This window comes from Oncorhynchus clarkii, chromosome 33 (assembly GCF_045791955.1).
Source record: "Oncorhynchus clarkii lewisi isolate Uvic-CL-2024 chromosome 33, UVic_Ocla_1.0, whole genome shotgun sequence".
Classification (NCBI taxonomy): Eukaryota; Metazoa; Chordata; class Actinopteri; order Salmoniformes; family Salmonidae; genus Oncorhynchus; species Oncorhynchus clarkii.
The window spans coordinates 19079311-19103010 of NC_092179.1; the positions used below are offsets into that span (position 1 = coordinate 19079311).

General features: G+C 42.6%; 1 protein-coding gene across 2 annotated transcripts in view; it reads left to right on the plus strand.

The window, feature by feature from the left end:
- LOC139393193 (PRKC apoptosis WT1 regulator protein-like) overlaps window positions 1-23358 on the plus strand; it is a 77182-nt gene extending 53824 nt beyond the window's left edge. Inside the window, exons 3-7 of one of the 2 annotated variants that reach the window (XM_071141626.1) lie at window positions 1885-2016; window positions 10422-10456; window positions 13276-13405; window positions 14761-14865; window positions 20061-23358. In XM_071141626.1, coding sequence (XP_070997727.1) covers window positions 1885-2016; window positions 10422-10456; window positions 13276-13405; window positions 14761-14865; window positions 20061-20147 — 489 coding nt within the window. In that variant the 3' untranslated portion in view covers window positions 20148-23358. The remainder of the gene's footprint in view (window positions 1-1884; window positions 2017-10421; window positions 10457-13275; window positions 13406-14760; window positions 14866-20060) is intronic. The other variant, XM_071141628.1, reaches the window with a different exon arrangement.
- The last annotated feature ends 342 nt before the right edge of the window (window positions 23359-23700 follow it).

The following is a 23700-nucleotide window of genomic DNA, read 5'->3' on the forward strand; positions in this document are numbered from 1 at the left end:
AGTGGTCCTAAAACGGAACCTTGAGGAACACCGAAATTTACAGTTGATTTGTCAGAGGACAAACCATTCACAGAGACAAACTGATATCTTTCCGACAGATAAGATCTAAACCAGGCCAGAACTTGTCCGTGTAGACCAATTTGGGTTTCCAATCTCTCCAAAAGAATGTGGTGATCGATGGTATCAAAAGCAGCACTAAGGTCTAGGAGCACGAGGACAGATGCAGAGCCTCGGTCCGATGCCATTAAAATGTCATTTACCACCTTCACAAGTGCCGTCTCAGTGCTATGATGGGGTCTAAAACCAGACTGAAGCATTTCGTATACATTGTTTGTCTTCAGGAAGGCAGTGAGTTGTTGCGCAACAGCCTTTTCTAAAAATTTTGAGAGGAATGGAAGATTCGATATAGGCCGATAGTTTTTTATATTTTCTGGGTCAAGGTTTGGCTTTTTCAAGAGAGGCTTTATTACTGCCACTTTTAGTGAGTTTGGTACACATCCGGTGGATAGAGAGCCGTTTATTATGTTCAACATAGGAGGGCCAAGCACAGGAAGCAGCTCTTTCAGTAGTTTAGTTGGAATAGGGTCCAGTATGCAGCTTGAAGGTTTAGAGGCCATGATTATTTTCATCATTGTGTCAAGAGATATAGTACTAAAACACTTGAGCGTCTCTCTTGATCCTAGGTCCTGGCAGAGTTGTGCAGACTCAGGACAACTGAGCTTTGAAGGAATACACAGATTTAAGGAGGAGTCCGTAATTTGCTTTCTAATAATCAAAATCTTTTCCTCAAAGAAGTTCATGAATTTATCACTGCTAAAGTGAAAGTCATCCTCTCTTGGGGAATGCTGCTTTTTAGTTAGCTTTGCGACAGTATCAAAAAGGAATTTCGGATTGAGCATCCCTGTGCCCTTTGCAGAGGTCAGATGGCTAAAGGCAGGCAGTGTGTTTACTGGGCTTGTCTGCACAGACACAGGCAGCATGCTCCTAAAAGTAATGTCTGTGTCAATATGTCATAGGCCAGACGAGAACAACTAGCGTTAACCTCTGCCTGAGTTAGAGCAGAGAAGAAAGGAGTTGGCATTTCCCCAGGCGTGCTGATAAACATTTTGGCAGGAAGGTCTTTGCAAATGACTGCATTCCTTTATAGCCTTTTAAGGCTATTTTTACCATTCAAGGGCCTGTTCGGTAAGCACTGTTTTGTTTGTTGCACAGCGTGAAAACAGGAAAGACTGGTTTGTGTTCTGCACGAGTGGGAGGTTGGCTCCTGTTTCTGTCAATATAGAGGATACAACCGTCAAGTTCAAAGTCAAACTATTTTCTCAATGCATATTCATTTATTTTTGACGCACTACTTAACTAAATCGCATATATCATGAATTTCACAATTTCTCGCTGTGCCCCGACTGACCCCTACATCACAGGGCGTTTCGGGGACATTCCACGGTCAAAAAGCCCTCTGACTACACGTCCACAGCAGCAGTGTAAGGACCCCTTGCCTGCCATCTTCCTGTTGCCTGCGTGTCCCAGTGAATGTGGCATAGGTTGCGTCAGAGCTGTCCAGGGGCTGGGAAAGAAATCATGTCTTAAGAGGATTAAGGGGACCGGGGCCACATCTCTCCGGAGGTGACCACGGTTACAGTGAGAATGACCCCGGCTGTCACCGCGCGCCAACATCAGTGGTGGTGTCTCACTACCCGTGCCTCTATCTCTTTATTGCTCTGTACCTCTCTCTCTTTCAATAGATGTACATCCTGTTGATATGTTACTTAGTGTATAGCATAGTTAATTTATTTGCACCTAAAGACCATTCAATAAGTTGACCTCTATTCACACCTTAATTATTCAATAAAGGTGTGTTCAACTCTCTGTCTCTCTGTATTGCAGAGCCTGGATGAGCTGGATGATGACGACGGAGGGGATAAGGCGAAGGAGGAGGAGCAGCAGCTGACACAGCTCAACACGGAACAGAACGAAGCCATGACCTCTGACCCAGGGGCCGCCACCCACTTACTACAGGTGAGGCCCATGTCACCCAACCTCACTGACCTTTTACCCCTTAGTGTAATATCTAGGGCTTGGAGTTTTGCCTGACCATGTAACTGGACCCGGAAACACTCTGGGCTCATGTCATATCAATCAACAATGCATTTGGCTCCCCAAGTTATTGTACACATTTAGGGGAAAAAAGGGTTCTATCACTTGCTTCATATATGAAACACCTAGAAGTTCTATATAGAACCCTTTTTATATGGTTCTTTGATCAGAACCCTAGAGGTTCTTCACTGAACTAAAATGTTTCCATATACTGTTGAACACTGCATGGTGCCATTTATGAATTAAGGCTACTACTATTTTGAGCTAAGAATATACTTTAATAAACAATTAAGCAATGGATCGAAGAATATCAGCTAGAATTATTTGCCATTCTATGCGAAAAAAGTTTGGAAATATGCACTGGTGGCCAGGAAGGCATCTCTTTGTTTGAATGATGGCCCACGTCAACTCTGGCTGACTTCTTTACAATACAACACTTTGTCCATTATTTAGTGATTTAACACATTATTTCCTCTTGCACAAGTTTGTGCCTGGCTGTTTGCCACTCGGACCGGTGAAGTCCTACCGCAGCATCATTAATATGGATATAAATGTCAATGGAAAACAGCTAAAACCAATTAAGAGGGAATGTTAGCTGTCATTTCAGAGTTTGATGTGACTGGGTTAGCTTTTTTTAGCTGTTTAATTTCTAAAATCTCTATTACACTCTGGGGCGGGATAGAACCCTCAATCTCCTTTGTCTTTACTGGATGGATATATATATATATATATATATATATATATATATATATATATATATAACTTTTTTTTAGTAAAGGGTCCTTTAAATATTAATTGAAGAACCAAAAGGATATATATAGAACCCTTTTTTTGTATAATACAAAACAGGATAGATCTCTTGATTCCCGGTGATCTACAGCTGAGTCCAGCCCCAACTTACACACTCTCCTCCCCTGAGCAGAATGTGATGATGGATGGATAGATAGATACCACAGTGCCACCAAACAGAGGCACTGTTGGTCAGAGAGAAATCACTCTGCTTGAGAAGGAGAGCGCTGCAAATAATACATTGCTCTAGTTGCACTACAATACTCTACAAAATACAAAGTATTCTCATTCCATTCCGAGTGTGGTGACATTAGCAGTACTAAAAACACAGCTTAGACACCTGTGTTTTTGAGATGGTCGCAACACAGATCAGCTCAACGGTCCACAGGGATAAGTGCTTATAGCTTCATTGGGAGCCTATGTTGCAGCAAGTCTCTCTAAAAACACACTTCAGAGCCGTATCTGGAACTAATCTGCATGTATGATAGGCTGTTGATATGGAGCATGCAGTTTGGGAACTACCTATTCAGTCCAATGCGTTAAGAGATTTCATAGGAAGGCCAAACCAATTTTATATACACATTGTTTTGCAAACAATTATGTTTTGATTGTGGTACTAGGTGCGTAATTGATTTTGAAGCAAACCGTTCCAGAGCATAACATACCTGAATAAGTCCCCTACTATCAGGTTTATTATTATTGATACCATTGTTTCTATAAGCAGTGATGTTGCAAATATCGTTTTCTGTTACTTTTCCCTTGAAGAGATCATTACTGTGCAGTCAACAAGTGTGCAATTGAAGTGCTGTCAAACTCTCTATGCAGAGACATGAAAGGACTTCAATGAGAATGTCGGTAACGAAGGCAACAGCGGACGCACTCGTCTATGAGCTGGAATATGGTACGATTTAGATTTCCTCCCTGTGTTATATTTACAGATGTGTTTTCTGTCTGTACTATACAGTATATCAGATGATATATTCATATAAAGCTTTCCCAATGTAGTTAGTCATTTAATGTATGAAGTCAGTAGGCCCACAAACACTTAATTCACAAGAAATACAAGTCCCCCACACACTCATTTAACCTGTGTCATGTGTGTAGAAAGTGAAGAGGCTTCTACTCTATTGACATACCATATAGTGAATCCAGAAGATTCACTATATAACACATCCTTCCCACTGAGACAAAACCAGATTACACTTCAGCCATTTCAAATGAGACCTAGAGGTGCTTGCTGAGCCCACCTTACCATTACCACATATTTCCCTTAAGTCAGAGCAGATGTGGGTATTGCCACGGCTAACCACTGGGGAGCTCCCACACTGCATCTCACCCATTGCTCTACCACTCCCTGTCTTTGGGCGAGGCCTTTGTGACCGTAGTGACGAGCTAACGGAGGAGGAGGAGGGGAGAGAGGATCTACAGGTAGCTGTCAAGTCGACGTCTGTAAAGACAGAGCATTCCAAAAAATGTGCTGTTTTATTCTGACCCCATTTAATCACACAGACAAGCGGTTGCCATGTTGTCTGTGTAATATACAGCTACCTCGAGCGCAAACTGTCAGGTCTTTTAGCTTCGGCACTGGTATCAAGATGTCTGGACTGAGACGGGACTGGCAACTTCAAATACTAAGAAAACGTAGACGTTTCTGCAAAACAAAATAATCCCCTATCGTTTTGAGCCCACACGGTGTTGCGTCAATAATAAGTGAACTTGGTTAATGAGCTTTCTGACTTTCATTTGATAGTTGATTCGTATTTCTCTCTTTTCATCCTTTCTTGGGTCAGTCTATCTGGTACCAAGTAAAACACACTATCCTGCCCTTCTTCCTCTGTGGAGCGCTGTGTGTTCCTGCCCTATAACAACCTGTTCATGGAGATGAGACTAGGTAATAGCAGTGTAGCACTGTCCAGTAGGGATGTGACAATACCAGTATTGCAATGTTTTCCATGGCAAAAATGAAAACACGAATCAGACCAAACTCTTTGGTCATTTAAAAACCTGCTGTATGTACAATATTGTGTGCTACAGCTTGGAAAATAAATAAATAAATGTGATTCTGGACGATAACATAATGATTTTTGTTTCCAACAACAGGGCTGTTTTCCTAAAGACGTTAAATCCACTTCGTGTTTTGTTTCCTTGCCATGATACTAACGAGCATCGCGATGCTGGTATCCTCCCGGCCCTCCTGACCAGCCCGTATCAGTGAGAGGGAGTAGAGAGGGATTCCTGTAATGGCTGCAGCACTATCTCCTCCACTGTCATCCTCTCTCTGTTCCTACTCATCTATTTCAACCCGTCCACCCCCACACGCTAGCACCTTGTGATACACACGGAATCACACACACACCCGTACGCACACGCATACACAAATACTCACACGCACACTGGTGTTTTTCTTTCCTATGGTTGCGTTCCTCTGTGAGGTAGTGTAATCAAGTGTAGTTTCAGTAATGTCCGTGTCACAGAGAGGCCCTCTCTCTGGGGAACCCATGTGGTCCTGGTTATCAGGCCTTACCCCTCTGTGGTATGTGAGCTGTACAAGGAAAACACTTTCCCTAAACCTGGAGCCTTGTCAGATAAACAAAACCATAGGTAACATTCAACTGGATCATCTGCTTCTAATGTTGCGCCTGGTCCAAAGGGGAGAGTGGCTTAGGTTCTGAGTTCTGAAACGGTGTGCGCTGTATACACTGAGTATAGGAAGCATTAGCAACACTAATATTATGCCCCCCCCCCCCCCACCTTTGCACTCAGAACAGCCTCAGTTCGTCAGACTGTTCAAGGTGTCGAAAGCATTCCACAGGGATGATGGCCCATGTTCACTCCAATGCTTTCCACAGATGTCAAGTTGGCTGGATGTCCTTGTTGTGGTGGATCATTCGGGAAACGGTTGAGCGTGAAAAACCCTGCAGCGTTGCAGTTCTTGACACAAACCGGTGTGCCTGGTACCATACCCCGTTCAAAAGGCACTTAAATATTTTGCCTTGCCCATTCACCCTCTGAATGGCACACATACACAATCCATGTCTCAATTGTCTCCAGGCTTAAAAATCAATTTTTGGGGCCTCCCGAGTGGGGCGGCAGTCTAAGGCATTGCAGTGCTTGAGGCGTCACTACAGATCATTAGCTTTCACCTGGTTCGTCTAAGTCATGGAAAGAGCAGGTGTTGTATACTAAGTTTAAATATATACATATGTAGCTACAGTATATGGTTTTGCAAAACAATTATGTTTTGATTGTGGTACTGTATGTGCAAATGATTTTAGAGCATAACATACGTGAATAAGACGCACACCCACACCCCATTGTGGTATCCAACACCTTAACACTCATTTGCATTTTTGATTTGCACCTGTCAGTCTTTCTCCTCCCTGCCTAGACAGTTTTCAAATGCATTAACTGAAGCTTCCCTGCTTAGATGTAATGTTCTTTAAGCTGTTCAGAAATTTGGTTGTTTAGCCCGAGACATTATTTTCAGAGGGTATCACCATTGTTGACCAAAGATTACAAGTGTGTAAATCAGGTTAACCAGATTAATATTTATCCTTTACAAGACTGCTGCCAGCTAAAATAGGTCATTGGCTGTAGTCCTCTCATTTTGCCAGTTTAATTCTTTGGCCTCACCTTTTGAAATGTCAATCGTGGACTCATAAAATGACAGAGCCTCCAGAGTAACAGATGGGGATATTTATCAGCTTTGCAAGGAGACATAGATGGAGAATTCAGGGCATTGGCAGTATGCTGGAATGCAAAAGTAAGCCTATTGTTGAACTTTTATTAGGCATGCCTTCTGGGATTTCAGACATTTTAATGAGCTGTCAAGCGCACAAAGGCTGTCAGATTGCAAACCCATAAATTCCTTTATTTTTTTTTATTATAAATGTGCATGTGATTTATGAGCGGGAGAACATTGTCATGAATTATATATTTGGCCATGGATAGATGGGCAGACCGACACAGACTGACTGACACACAAATCTGCCAACTTTACCATGCAAGGTATTGCCAGTAACAAAGCTTGTAATTTTATTTCCTCCCACCGAGGTAGTCTTTAATGCAGTAATATGTTTAAAAGTCCCACCAACGCCTCAGTATAAAACGTTGCCTTTTATCTTACCGGCTTTGGCACACAATAAATCATGAACAGTCTATTCTTGTCCGACATCAAACCTGTCAATTACAAAGCTTCACTGAATTCCTTTTAATGTATTTATCTCCATTTGCATGTATGTGGTTCTGTCCTTGAGCTGGATTTTGTCACAGAAATTTTGTCATTGTCATTTTGTCATGACTTTGTCATTGTCACAGAAATGCTTTAGCATTTAGCCTGAGTGAACACACACAGGAATCTGCCATTTTAGATTTTTGTATTGACTTTTAACAGGTACATTTTAAAAGGTCCTTATATCTACCTAAGAAATGATGGGTAAATATACATGCGTGTCAAACTTAAACTACAATTCGGCTTTTAATGTCAACTTTTATTAAGCTGGGATTTCTGAATTTCTACTGGGCTGTCCAGCTCACAAAGGCTTTCAGATCGCAAAACACCCATAAATTCCTTTTTAAACAATGTGCATGTGATTTATGAGAGGGAGAACATTTGCCACTGCGCTTTTCCTCTTTTCCTGGAGTGGCACAAGTCTATAGGCTACAATATCATGTTGACATTTATGTTGAGCATGTTTTGCTGCTCAAGTGGAAGTAATATTTGACGTGTGTATTTACAGTTATTTACAAATACCTCAAGTGCGACTCGTAATAAGACTAGGTATTTAGCCTATTAACATGTTTATCTGACTCCATAAAGATAATTAGCAATATGCAAGAACACTATAATTGCGATACAGTAATAGGCAATGAAGAAATGTCTGAGAATGGAATTCGAAATACAAGTGTATTTAACTACCTTGGAAAATGAATGGATTCACATACAAGGCATAAATCTGAAGTTACAAGGCAATACTGACATTAACAAAGCAGTATACTATGCATGATAAGAGAGAAATCATAGCCTGAAATGCCATGCCCCAGAAATCCATGGGGTAGAGAAGGAAAGAAGGTCAGAAAGAAAAAAGAGAACCTTGAGTCTTAGACTCTTTTATAAGCATCTGAGTTGTTTGGATTCAAAATCTTGAGTTGTTGGCCAATAGTATTCCTGTAAAGTTAACCTCCAATCAGATATCAGATCTACATGATGTGACCTCTGCTTATCAGAGATGAGACAATGGGGGTTGGAGAAATAAAACGGAGGATGCTGAATTCCTAAGACAACACAGAGGAGTTTCTTGCATACGGTTAATAAGTCAGGGGCTTCTCTACCCTACAGTACGATTAGTCTTATTTAGATACATGTCTGCTGCCTACAATTTAAAAAAGGCAGTTTGGCGAGGACATTTGTTAGCATATAGATATCAATGTGCATGATTTCTAACAAAGCAGAGTGAAGGTAGGAAAATGTATGAAACGTGGATAAAACAGTGACTTTTTCAAATCATCCTACGGAGGTTCATCCAGGTCAGCTTTTACATTTCTTTCCGTTATCGGAAAGAGCAGATTCTAAGGTTTCTAACATACAATCACTTACAAACTCTGGAAAATGGGGGCATGGCCTCTGTTTCAAAATATCACTTGTTTTGTTACATGACAGCGTTTCCATGCTTTACCGTGACACTCAAGTTGTGTGGGAAATGTAACGTAATTAAACCCAAAATACGCTACTTCATTCTTTTGAAAATGTATTTTATTAGTCTTATAATGGTTTTTAGGACCTGCATAAATAAATTAATAATGGATTTCTTTGTGATGGTATATTTTCAATGGATTTCTAAAAATAGACGCTTACCCACATCTGCATACCCTCTTTTTTTTAATGTTATATATTTTTTTAATTGAACCTTTATGTAACTAAGCAAGTCAGTTAAGAACAAAATCTTATTTACAAAGACGGCCTACACCGGCCAAACCCGGACGATGCTGGGCCGATTGTGCGCCGCCCTATGGGACTCACAATCATGGCCGGTTATGATACAGCCTGAATTCGAACCAGGGTGTCTGTAGTGACACTTCTAGCACTGAGAAGCAGTGCCTTAGACCGCCACTCAGGAACCCCTACTCCCACTGTCACCGGTACAGGCATGTGCACAGGATATATACATGGTTTACCCCGGCACAAATGTGGTAAAAATGGGACTGTTTGAAAGGGGGTCGTCCCCCAAAAGTTTTTTTTTTACAGGTAACATACTCTAAATCCTGTGTGATTTGTGTATCTTAGACAAACATATGCGCGCGCGCACACACACACACACACACACACACACACTGCCTCCTGTTGATGCAACAGAGGTATTTTTCAGTTTAATTGTTTTCTATTGTTAAGATCCCATTGTAAATCTCTTCTGTCATATGTATACCTATGAAAATAAAAGAATGCCAACTGTCCCTACCCCGGCTTCATGAAAGACACAACTCTGCACTGACTTCGCTGTCAGCCTTCTAAAATCTAAATTCAGAGACTGGCTACCCCCTGACCGGAGGCAGGAACACCTGCAGCCAAAACAAACGGACTATACCAAAGTCTAGAACAGAAAGGTACATGACGTCACCAATCCCATGTTTCTGCTCATTGATTAATGAGTCACTTTAAGACCACAGGACATTATTGATTTTTTTTCTTTCTGGTGTTTGTTTATTTTGTTACTGTTACCCATGAATGTGTTGTATGCGCGTGGATTTCTGTTTGTATTGACTTCTATATGAGTGTTGAAACAAAAAAAAATTAACATGCATACAGCTCATTCATAGTGTTGTTTCCGAGGCATTCCTGAGGCCTGTCTGTTCTCTGTAATAGTGGCTCTTAGGGCTGCAGCAGAGGCCGTTAATTAAGGATCCGCCCCTTTTTTAAAATTTCTGTATGCATGGTACAACTGGAGGCTGTGTGGTGATAGCTCCCCTGAAGCTAATAGCTTAACTATTTGTCAGTTCAGCAGCAGAGGTACAAGAAGGTTTATACACAACATGGCTCTCCTTTGTTTTCCTAGGATACTCTGTAGTAGCTACTCCTGATGACTTTCTACTGATGTTGACGCAATGCTATTTTGTTGTGTCTCTGTGTTGCACACAACTGCGTGTGTGTTTGTGTGTGCTCACCCTAGGCAGATTAATCAGGAAAGGTGGGCTTTGTGTCAGGCAGTGACAATCTTTTCGAGCGGATTATTTTTGAGTCTCCTCGGTGCATTTCACAATCTGGACACAGGTGTTGAATACAAAAATGCTGACTAAACCGTTTCATAACTCAAGCTACAGATCATAATTTTCCTCAGGCACATTGAGTACTCATCCTAACAAACATTTCCACTGCTGTGTACGATAGACTTCCCTTGCCTTTGTTCATGTATTTATTAGCAATTAGAAATGGCCCTCCCCCTGACATAGCCCACCAGTATGTAATATACTTGTACAAAAGAACCCTGGCCCTTTGTTGTCTGAGTATCCCCTTCCTCTGACATGGCTCTCCTTTGTTTTCCTAGGATACTCCAAGATCCGGGAGTGGCCACCACCAGAGGTAAGAAACCTTCCCTATTACTTCTGTTGAGAATGAGGGCGTGTATTATTGTTTCTGGTATGGTGGGACTGAAGGTGGTGATAAAAGTGAAGAAACAGAGAACCTGGAAGACCAAGAAGAGAAGGCAACAGTTTAGGTCATTTAATTACCATAGCAGATGACCTTGCATTTACTTAAATAGATTTTGAAGTTTCACCATTGTAAATGCCCTCTGTGTTTACGGTGCCTGTCAGAACATCTAGTTCCAGTTTGATTTCAATGCATCAGAAATTACAGCACAGCTTAACTCGCCGGGTGTCTTCTCGTACAGGGTTTCCCAACCACGGTCCTGGGGCCCACCCTAATTCAAGTTAGCTTTGATTATTTGAATCAGGTGTGTACCCAGGGGGGGGGGGGGGGGGGCCCAGGACCGAGTTTGGGAAAACCTGCTCTAGTAGACTGTATGCCAACAACAGGCGTGTACATTTTGTTCAGACTATCGTTCGACAAGTTTGCAGGCAATGCAACGTTGACGTGATACGAGAGCATATCAAGCCGATCCGATGTCTCGATAAGGAGTTGAAGTTCAATCAAGGTCGGAAAGAGTTGTTGCTGATTACAGCCGACATCCTCTTTATACCACACACTTACTATGATTGGCTTGTCGGAGCATACAAGAGCCAATTAATCCACACCAAGTCAGTATTTTTCTTGCTTATGGTGTGGCCATTGACACCTCAATTTATCTTCTTTAACACTGTTAAGTGTCCAAAGCCATTGACACCTCAGTTTTTCCAGACACCACACTGCTAAATTCCCAACCACCATTTGGACTTTCTTTTCCACTATTTGCATAATGACAATCACCATCAAATTGTTAAGTTCTGTGTGATCCCTGCCCAGTTCACCGGCTGACGGTCCCAATCTGGCCCAGTAATGATGTCCTACTGTGATTGGCTGGCCTCCAGTGTCGGATGGTCCAGTGTTGTGGCGCAGAGAGGCTGCCAGGTGGGCGCTACAAGATGGTGGAAATATTGGACAACCAGGTCTCTGAACTCCACTGAAACTATACAACAGGCTGCTAATGCATTCACACCATCCTCTCTCACTACACTATCATTATGGTCGATATGGGCTATTATAGTGATCAGCCTGTTGCTGGTTGTCAGTCTGGAGATGGCTTATGACTTTAAGATGGATGGGCCTTCTTTGTTCCACTGGGCTCTGCTAGCAGACCACACCAGGCATCTCAGTGCTTGTTGTGTGTGGCCATTGGGCCTCTCCTCTCCAACCCCCAACTGCTGAGACCTCCAAGAGTGGATCATTGCCTCTGCCTGTCTCCCGTGCGGTCTCTGCGGGGCGCTAATGGACCAGAGTGGGGTGATTAGCACTGAGGGCATGGCCGTTTAGACTGGGTGCCTGGCAGATGCTGCAAGCCCTAGAGACAGAGGGATGTAGAGCGTTTGTGTGTTTGCATTTACAAGGGTGGAGTGGCCTTGAAGACATTCAGCCAAAAACATGTCATTCACTTGGCGTAGGAAAGTGCCATGGAGAGCATTTCAAGGACTTTCTCTCTATCATCAAAAGCAATGGCCACAACACTCTTTAGTTCTGAAAAGAGTGAGTGAAAATAATTTCTGTGGGCTCAGCCTCTGAGTTACTGAGGAAGTAAATGTCAAATAGCCCCAAAAAACTGCATTACTACATGAGTGTTTGTAGTATGAGTGGTGGAGCTTCCTGGCTAAATAAAAGAGATGGTCTGATTTATTATTTATTTTTTTGCTATTTCTGCTTCTTTAGGGAGCTTGTGATCATGTAGTCTCGGGAAAGTATATATATTTACTGCTCAGAATAAGTAGGTATTCAACCCCGTTTAAGAAATATTGAAGTTTCCTTTCCTGTAATGCAGACATACTGTACTCTTCCAGAGACTGGGATCACTCTTCGCTTAACTGGTCTATAGAATGCCCAGTAGGTAGCAGCCTGAACACACTTCTACAGGTGGAATACAATGGAATATTATGGTTTTCTGTGGCAATTCCAGAAGTTTCCCTTTTTTTTTTTTTTTTTTTTTTTTGGTCCTTGTTGAGAAATATGCAGACAACCCTCTTAAGCAATGAGGCGAAGCCCAGCGGCTGCCCAATAATTTGATTCCAGGAGAGAGTTATTGGACCGGGCACAATCCGCATGGGTAAAAATATGAGGAGCGCAACTCATTCCAAGACTTCCACGTCAGTAATTATTGAAATAAAAGCCGCTAGGAAATAAGTTCCAATATTCCCCTCGCTGCCCTCGAGTCTTCTCAGAGAAGAGCGAGAATGAGAGAGAGAAAGGGGGAGAGAGCTGTTTGTTCCTCACTAGCAGACCAAGGACCGCGGAGCACCTCTTTTCACTAGCCGATGAATAGGGACGCTTTGTTGCTAATGACATGAAGTGGATTTATGCAGGGCGCTCTTTACACATCTCAGCATTCAAAATAGTCATATTGAAATGGCCTCATATTCAGAATCCATTCTTCGCCCTTCGAGATAGAACCCTGACAGCTTTTATGTTCTAATGGGATAAAAGGTATAAGTACTTGTTCTCCTCACACTTAAGCCTGACCATTAGAGCTGTATTGTGCATTCAACAGGCTCTGAGTCATACACTACAACAGCTTTTCAGTTTTTATGTGATTCTTTTGAATGTCAAGGAACGTTCAAAAGGTTTATACGTTCCTTATTGGATTTACTTCACAAACTACAGGTTTTTGTGAACGTGTACCGTACCCAACAGTGAGTCAGTGTTGAAAGCATGGACATTGGTGTTGGTCAGAAGTATTGATGTGTGTGTTGTGGCAGCAGCAGCTCTGGAGGTCCTGGTTCTGAGGAGGAGGCGGGGGGGAACAGTCGACACCGCCACGGCAACCGCCACGGCAACCGCCACGGCAACGCCGGAGGACTGGAGAGGAGGATGGAGGAACTGGAAAAGGTACTCAAAATTAGGCTTGCTCTACCATTCCCCCAGAAGCGTGCACTCGGTCACTCCCCCTCATGCATTGAACGCATTGGATTAGTGCAAGCAAGCATAGCTGGGGGAAGGTTCTGCATTAGGCCTATCGTTCACTGGTTGACAACTATTTCAACACAGGCCTATCCATCACCACTATCCAATGTTTATAATGTCACTGTGATGTAAATATTAAAATGACATGTTTTAGTTGATTATTTCAGAATGACTGTTATGCTTCTTGGCACATTTGACCATTTTTATTGTTGGTATTTGTTTTCCTTCCCGTCTACTGCTATTTCTCTGTCTATATCCATCTCACGTTTCCTGAAAGCCCTGTTTGTCCTTCTGTCCATCCGTCACAGGGGCAGAGAGACTTTGATAGTTCTCCTCTCCCAAGGCCCTGCTGCAATAACTGTTTTTAAAGCATCTATCAGCATCCTGTTAAATCTTGAGGATTTATTTTTAAAAGATGAATTCCCTCTGAGTCGTTTGAGCGTCTGCCCAGTCTGGCCTCGCTGTTCGTCTTCAGTCAGATGTAGACCTTCCTATATTCCTGTCTGCAATAACTCCTCTGCGTTCAGTCAGAGAATGTATTTTACTGGAGTTCTCTCTTCCCCATCACCCTGTTCTTATGAAACACTCTGTACTCCCTCTCAATCACTTTTTAGATTCTCAAATGTCATCCCGGTCCAGTCCATTTCTAAAAGAAAAACTACTGCTTTCACTTGCCACGACGCCTGTAAATGAAGAGTTTGCACATCACTGGCGAGTTCGAGAGAGCAGTCAGTGCACTTTAGTTTTGTATTGATTTCAGCAAGTTCTGTCGTTGGTCTCTGGCTCGTTTAAATGCAGTAGATTTCATAGCTTTATACAACATTGGCAAATGTGCAGCGCCCTTGATTGCTGTGAGTATCGCATTGTAGTGTCATTCATCATGATAATGAAAGTATTACTTTCAACCTTCAGTTACCCATGTAACTCGGGTAACCCTCCATAAAATAACATTTATCTTCCGCGGCCTGAAGATTTATGGTCGCCGTGGTATGGTCATCATGCTACATTGTTTTGATGTTTTCTCGTTGCTATATGGGTTTCCATGGAAACCAGTTCACGCTTATCTGTAGTAAAAAACAAAGTTAAGTTGGAGAGGCGGATTCCTGGCGAGCCTTCATTTCGCAGCGTAAATATCATCTTGAAACGTGACCATATTTCCACATGGCTGAGGCCTCTATATTTGTTCTGTCTCTGTCTCTCTGTCTGTGTATGTGGACCATACCAAAGTGCTGCAGGATGTGTTCTAACGTTAACAGAGCTCTTTGCCCCTTCTTTCTCAGGAGCTGGCCAGACAGAGGCAGGAGAACGGGCAGCTGCTGAAAGCCCACCAGGATAAAGACGACCTGATTGGAAAGCTGAAGGAGGAGATTGACTTGCTGAATAGAGTGAGTGTTGGAGAGGGTTCGGCCAGGGTTGAGCGGGTAGAGTTGGGCTAGGCTGGGGAGTGTTGGAGAGGGTCATCCAGGGTTGACAGGGTAGCTGTGGGGTAGATTGTTGGGGAGGGTCAACCAGGGTTGACAGGGTAGAGTTGGTCTAGGCTGGGGAGTGTTGGAGAGGGTCAACCAGGGTTGACAGGGTAGAGGTGGGGTAGATTGTTGGGGAGGGTCAACCAGGGTTGACAGGGTAGAGTTGGGCTAGAGTGGGGAGTGTTGGAGAGAGTCAACCAGTGTTGACATGGTAGATGTGGGCTAGGGTGGGCAGCCTCTAAGGCACTGAGAGTTTAAGGTATTTTGAAGAGGTTACTATACAGATGTTAGAGTAACAAGGCTAGATCTACTTTCACAATTATTCAAATCAAATTTTATTGGTCACATACACATGGTTAGCAGATGTTATTGCGAGTGCAGCGATATACTTGTGCTTCTAGTTCCGACAGTGCAGCAATATCTAACATGTAGTTTAACAATTCCACAACAACTATCTAATACACACAAATCTAAGTAAGGAATGGAAGAAGAATATAAAGATATGGATGAGTGATAACCGAGCGGCATAGGTAAGATGTAATAGATGGTATAAAATACAGTATATACATAAGAAATTAGTAATGCAAGATATGTAAACATTATTAAAGTGGCATTATAAAAGTCACTAGTGATCCATTTATTAAAGTGGCCAATGATTTCAAGTCTGTATGTAGGCAGCAGCCTCCCTGTGTTAGTGATGGCTGTTTAACAATCTGATGGCCTTAAGATAGAAGCTGTTTTTCAGTCTCTCGGTCCCAGCTTTGATGCTCCTGTACTGACCTTGCCTTCTGGATGGTTGCGGGGTGAACAGGCAGTGGCTCGGGTGGTTGTTGTCCTTGATGATCTTTTTGGCCTTCCTGTGACATCGGGTGCTGTAGGTGTCCTGGAGGGCTAGTAGTTTGCCCCCGGCGATGCGTTGTGCAGACCTCACTACCCTCTGGAGAGCCTTGCAGTTGTGGGCAGTGCAGTTGCTGTATCAGGCGGTGATACTTCCCGACAGGATGCTCACAATTGTATTATAAATGAATAGTATGCTACTTAAATGATAATGTATGGTGCCCTTCTAGTCTAGAACACAGGTATAGTAATGTATACCTATGTGTTTTTTTTTGCCCATAATCCTTTGATGGACATCTCTATCCTGCCACAGTTAAAGATGCACTATGCAGAAATAGCTCCGCCAAAATTCAAATAGTTCGCTTAATTTCAGTTTGTGGCAACTGGCAAGTATAGTGTAGAGAATCATTGTACCATTTAAACAGCTGGGAAATATATTTTTCATAACCCCAAATATTTTATTTTCAGTTTTAAAGCTGGTGAAAATGCAAAAATGTAACTAAAGGGAAGCATATAAATAGCACACGTAGAACAGATCTACCACTTCAACTTGCTTTCAATGAGAATTACTGATCTATAACACACATTTCTATGTGAATTGGTCAGGTCACCCAAAAAGTTACATATTGCAACTTTAATCTTATTATAGTTTCTCTTAATTGTCAGTTGAAAGCTTGTCATTTTTAGTAACTGTGTACTGCAGAGGAAACTTGGAGCAATTCAGTCTCTCACAGCTGTGTTGAGTGAAGCCGAGGACTAAATAGAACCGATTGCCAAATTACCACGTCCATATCTGCAGGCAATCAGCTTGATATTGTAAAGCTGCTTCTCGGATAAGCAGAAGATTACAATTATCCAGTGCTTGCAAGGATTAACACTCGCACAGGCACCCCCCAAAAAAGTAATTTCTCATGTTCTCTCTCGCTCTCTTTATCTCCCATACCCCAACCTCTGAACTGGATCTGATTGGTGTTTTATCAACATTTTAAACTCATTGTCAACCACACGGGTCGTAACCCCACCCGATTTTGGTCTACAGAGCCTGAAGTAAACGATATGCAGACCCGTTCGAGGTGCAGAGCTCTTCAGTTTCACTCCCCTGCACCCCATGGCAGTTTGGAGAAACTACTTTTTAGTTTGGCTCTGTGCCTCCTGACTTAAAACAGCTCCCCTTTTCAAAACATGACATTTTCCCTTCCCTGACAGAGAGTTTATCGGATCTAGTCTGAAGAAAACACTAGGCCCCTGCTATAAGTCAAGAGTCCTTATGCCAATCAACATTCTACATGCTGTGGTTAAGAGAAACCCTTGTAGTGTGGAGTACGAGTCTGATTTCAATCATCCCCTGATATGTAACGTGACTTATAACCACTAGGGTTATCAGCCTATAATTAATTCATCGTTAGTCAAGAGTTACTACATTTCCACTCCTATATGTTCCTGAATGTTATGTAACCATTTAGTAGTCCACGCATTAGGCTAAATCCACAGACTCTGAATGTAAAGAGACAGCTGTGTCATGTGCCTCTTTCTCTAGAGACCAATTACATTGCTTCTCCTTGGCACCAGGGAGTCCGATCTGTGACAGCCTACAGGCAAATACCCCACACCCTGTCTCCATACCTATTGTAGACCCACACTGTGTACAGAGAGGCAAAACCCCCACCCCTTTCTCCATACCTACTATAGACCCACACTGTATACAGAGGCAAATACCCCACACCCTGTCTCCATACCTACTGTAGACCCACACTGTATACAGAGAGGCAAATACCTCACACCCTGTCTCCATACCTACTGTAGACCCACACTGTATACAGAGAGGCAAATACCCCACACCCTGTCTCCATACCTATTGTAGACCCACACTGTATACAGAGGCAAATACCCCACACCCTGTCTCCATACCTACTGTAGACCCACACTGTATACAGAGAGGCAAATACCTCACACCCTGTCTCCATACCTACTGTAGACCCACACTGTATACAGAGGCAAATACCCCACACCCTGTCTCCATACCTATTGTAGACCCACACTGTATACAGAGGCAAATACCCCACACCCTGTCTCCATACCTACTGTAGACCCACACTGTATACAGAGAGGCAAATACCTCACACCCTGTCTCCATACCTACTGTAGACCCACACTGTATACAGAGAGGCAAATACCCCACACCCTGTCTCCATACCTATTGTAGACCCACACTGTATACAGAGAGGCAAATACCCCACACCCTGTCTCCATACCTACTATAGACCCACACTGTATACAGAGGCAAATACCTCACACCCTGTCTCCATACCTACTGTAGACCCACACTGTATACAGAGAGGCAAATACCCCACACCCTGTCTCCATACCTACTGTAGACCCACACTGTATACAGAGAGGCAAATACCTCACACCCTGTCTCCATACCTACTGTAGACCCACACTGTATACAGAGAGGCAAATACCCCACACCCTGTCTCCATACCTACTGTAGACCCACACTGTATACAGAGAGGCAAATACCTCACACCCTGTCTCCATACCTACTGTAGACCCACACTGTATACAGAGGCAAATACCTCACACCCTGTCTCCATACCTATTGTAGACCCACACTGTATACAGAGAGGCAAATACCCCACACCCTGTCTCCATACCTATTGTAGACCCACACTGTATACAGAGAGGCAAATACCCCACACCCTGTCTCCATACCTACTGTAGACCCACACTGTATACAGAGAGGCAAATATCCCACACCCTGTCTCCATACCTACTGTAGATCCACACTGTATACAGTGAAACACATTCCTCAGCATTTCTCTCGATGTTTTGTATTTTTCTAAAATGGATGGCATTCACTCACTTTGAAGGTTTCATATATCATTGTCTAGCTCCTGGCATTACATATTGAGAAGAAATCCGAGGTCAGAGTTTCTGTTTCCTGAGTCTACAGTCTTGGGCCAGTAGTCCAGTGTTCCCAGCACTCCGAGACCATCAACAAACTCTCCCCATCACATGACCCCGGTTCACGTTATCTGTGTCACATGTTTTGGCATTGGGAAACCCAGCAGGAGGCCTCTGAAATATTCCAAATACTCTGAAATATTCCAAAAGAGAGTTTGCAGCCTTCCTCGATGAGGCATTCCAATGCAAACAAGCCCCGAGTCTCCCCTGCCAACAAATACAGTTGCCGAACAGTGTTGATTTTGCACATTTCAGGAACTTGCAAGTGTCCTCAATGCCTGGCTTTCTTTATTATCTTCACTAAGATAATCTTCATTAAGATAGCCACTGAAGTCTACAGCCTATGAGCCATGTGGAGGAGGCCATATAACTGTTGGATCAGAGACCCCTGATAGCATCACATGAACAGGACCTCATAAGAGGCAGCCTCCCTGTGGGAACACTCGCCGGGGCGATAGTGATCAGAAATGTCCCTCGGAGAGGTTACTGCAAAGCCTGATGGGATGGCAGGAGATAAGGAACAGATCCAGTGTGGCGTCTCCTTCTCGCGGCGCTTGAAGATTGAACTGTGACTCACTAGCAAAGTTTGTTTTGTAGGGAAGGCTTGGATAAGGCTGAGGTGCTGGCAGATTATATGACCCTGGAAAACATCTGACTCTGGGTGTTGGCTACATATAATACAGGCTCAAGCAGGTACATGCAAATTGAAGTACATGTGGATATAATCTATTTTGGGAAATTAAATGAAATGTGAATAAAGTTATTAGTCGGTTGTAACTTAAAAAGGTTCAAATGGTATGCTGGAGGCAGCCGTCAGATGCGAAATGAGACTGCTTTTCTCCCCTTGTGTCAGAGCTCAGACAGTGAGCTGTTCTGTAGCCACAGCATGTCTGTGGCTCTGTGACCTCCAGTGTTTGATTCTCAGACTACCTCGCTTTTTAAGTTTCCGACAAGTACGGCTTAGCTAATCTTGACGGTCGCCTGTCGCTTCCGCCAGTGATGGAGGAAGCCGAAAATGAGAAGTGTCACTTTTAGATCAGCGCTTTGATGGGAGTGCGTCATGGCAATGGGGCTCCTCATTTGTGTCTAATTGGAGCTGTTCAAGTTTAATTTGTTATTATCAAGGCAATTCTGCTGAAGAGAGACCCGGGAGGTGAAACTCTTCGTTCCACCTCTCACTCTCTCATCTTTCTCTAAACTGACAAGCTAACTCCTCTGAGGTAAAAAATAAGGCAGATCTTGCATAATGAAAGTAAATGACTTCCTTTAGATCAAGCTGAAGTGGAGCTGTCACCTTTGTTTTTGTTTTGCAGGACCTCGATGACATTGAGGATGAGAACGAGCAGCTGAAGCAGGAGAACAAAACTCTCCTGAAGGTGGTGGGCCAGCTGACGAGGTAGAACCCAACGGGCCACGGATCCCCACTTCCAAAAAGAACAAACCACCCCTCCCTCCAACGGAGTGCCCCTCCCAAGCTCTTACACCCCCTGCTCTCACCCTTCCCTTTCTACCCTCGGCCCAAGTCCAGCATGTCCTTTCTCTGTGTCAGTGGTGTCTCTGTTATTGTCGCTGGGTGGAAGGGGACATTTGAAAGTAGCTTTTAGAGCCTTTGTGTCATATACACACCTTTTTATTCTGTTCTGAGGGGAACCTGAAGCCACTCTAGTCCTATTTAGATCCAATGGAGTGTCTAAAGGAGGTTCTGTGATGGTATATTTAATGTAAATCTCTTGTACATAGGCCATTTAGATTTGTTGTTCTTTTTTGATGAATCTTAAAAAGGAAAAGGAATTTGAATGTACGTGGTGCATCACCGAGCACATGAGGGATGTTTTGTTTGTTTTAGGAACTAAAAGAGGTCTTGGACATTTTGACTCTAATGATCTGTTGACCAAGGTATATAATGCTTGCCTAGGTTATGTGCAACCGGCTCTCTGCTTCTGTTCATCTGCATCATTACAGTGTAAATACGTTGTCAGTCCAGTGACCATATTATCCATCTCAGCACTAAAACCTGGTCTCCATCTGCACGTGAAACAACCTGCTCTGTGATGGAGCCTATGTCATTTAGACCAAATTCAAGACAAAATCCCTGCTACCATCAGCCAAAGTGGGCATAATGCCTTGCACGTTTACGGAGGTCTTTTTTGGAAATCCATTAGTTCCATCTCCCCAAGGGGATAAAAAAAAAGCCTGGTGCTTTTTCTGTTCATGTTGATGCCGCTTTTACTCACTTGTTCCGATTTATACTTGGTACATTTTAATCACTGGGGTCGTTTCAGCTAAACTTAGGGTATGCCAGTGACATTGGTGGGGAGATAAAGTTGAAGCTTTATTTACTGCATTTCTACACAATTTAAAAACTCTAAAATGGTATTTGGAGAACAAAAACAAGCTAAATTGACTTCTGCCATAATACGCTAAACTGCTATTGCCTTTTAATGGGGATTTGAATGATTTTAGTAGCCTATTTTATATTGTTGGTGTTGAGCTAGGATATGATGACTGCCATACTCTGCCATACTCAATTCACGCCCTCATTTTTTAACCCAGGTGGTATATTTTCAACCTGAAGTCATTCAAATATATACATCCCCATTTATAAATCATAAAAAGCAAGCAATTTGTTTTCATTAATTCTTTGCTTTATAGCCATTTCAATGTTGAAAATGAAATATTATAGTATTGTTGATGGGGAGAGGTCTTGAGGTTACACCCCAGTAGAAATACATGTGGAATCTTTTGAAATGCGTTTTGCATCTGTAACTCAAGCGTTTACAGCTTGTTCTGTTTGCAATATTGATAGGTGTAGCTGCTCTTGGTATATAGTGAGCAAGATTTATAGAGTAAGCTACTGCAGTGCATTTTGTTAAATGATAACCAAATCAACTGAAGGAACATACTTTTTGAAATGCATCTTTTTTTGATTTCTCAAGGCAGTGATGTGGCTGTGAGTAGTTCTATTACTTTACCCAGCTGTATTTAGAGCATTGCATTACATACAGGGGCCCATTTTGTGCTGAAACAAATGTGTGGCTCTTGCATCATGTACTCTGTAAAGCCCACTGGGTGGTAAAGATTTTAGGTTTTAGACTTTACTGGAGTACATCTCGATATAGAAACCCCTCTTATACCGGTAGGTAGAGAGACACACACACACACACACACACACACACACACACACACACACACACACCCCTTACAGAAAAAACATGTGAAACCATGTGTTTTTGGAACATTTCACGTGTAGTTTCACATTAACCTTTCACATTTTTATTCAAATGTGAATCTCTTTGGGGGGGATATTTTTCACTTGAGATTTCACAGGTGATGCCCTGCAAATAAAACAGATTTGTTAGAATGCACACACGGTGCTTTTAACATAATGTTTTCAACTCCCATATTTGGCACACTTTGACATACATGATTACGTTGTGTATGTTTGTTTATACAGTAATTGTTATTCCACATGTCCTCGCCGAGGATTTCAACTCCCAACCTCTTCGTTCATGGCATTCCGATATATTCCTACACTTTGGACTTCAAAGTAAATCTGTTTTGTTAAAAGTACATTTATCAGTGTGATTCAGGAGTAATGTTAAAACAGAATAATATACCCCTCCAACATTAGACAACTGTACAGAAAACCCTCAAATTGCTGCAATAAGTAAATGAGTTAAACAATGAGAGAATAGTCAGATGAACTGATAAGTAAAATGGCAGTGTAGATAGCACTCTTTTGGTAAGTGCAGAGATGTAGGGGAATGCTTCAGAGTTTGTGCCACAACAGAAAGATCAGTTTACCACAAATCCAGACGATGTTAAGAGTTTAAATCCCAGGTGGCCTCATATTGAAAAGCCAGTACTTAACTACTAAGTGATCATGTCAAATGTAATCATTGACATTGAGTAAAGATTTTACCATTTTAACTAAACAGCGGACTACTTACTTTAAAACCTCCATATCATGTATTTACTTATCATGTTACGTCTTGATGAATTGTAAAACAAAGGTCTTGAACATCTTACAAACATGTTCCTCAATGACTTTATTGGGATGTTGTGTTGTGGTCCCCTGGAGTTTTTTTTTGTCTAGTTCCAGGGACGTCCCCAAGGACGTTGTTAGGATGTTCTTGGAATGTTGTCATGGTCCCCTGGAGGTTTTATCTAGTTCCTAGTTTGTTCCAAGGATTTTCCCCAGGACGTTCTTAGCACATTCCTGGGATGTTGTGTCATGGTCCCCTGGAGGTTTTGTCTAGTTCCCGGTTTGTTTCAAAGATGTCCCCCAGGATGTTTTTAGCACATTCTTGGGATGATGTTGTCATGGTCCCCTGAAGGTTTTTGTCTAGCTCAAATGTTGTCACATGTAGTTTCATGCGATCACATGTTAGTTTTGCCTCCCCATTATTGTCACATTTACTCAAATGGTGTCACGTTGACATTTTGCTTCCCAAGTTGTCACGTTTATTTCACATATGTTCTCACATGTTGTTTTACATGTCACATAAACTTCATGTGACGTGTTTTTCTGTAAGGGGGACACACCTCATTCTCTCTACATTATGCATGTACAGAAGATGAAGTAATTTAATAAAAGTTTGATTGTCTCTCTGTCGACTTGTTAGTGTTTATTAAGGCTAATTTGATGTGGTGATACGATACCACTGAGCTGGTATGTAACGTGACAGCGGGGGTTCAGTTGTGTGCTCCCCGACCATGGTTATTCATCATCGCCAATCACCTCGTCGTCTGACTGGAGCGGGACCACCCATCCCTGGCGACGCCGCGTCTCCAAGACACATCGACGCTGGACTAATTTAGCAATGCCATCCAAGTTAATTAGTCTCCCTCACCTTGAGACATTCATTCCTCCTCCTTCCTGTAGTTTGTGAAATAATCTCCTTTTTAAACCCCCGGTTTTGTCTTTTTTCCAGTCTTGTTGTTCACAAACTT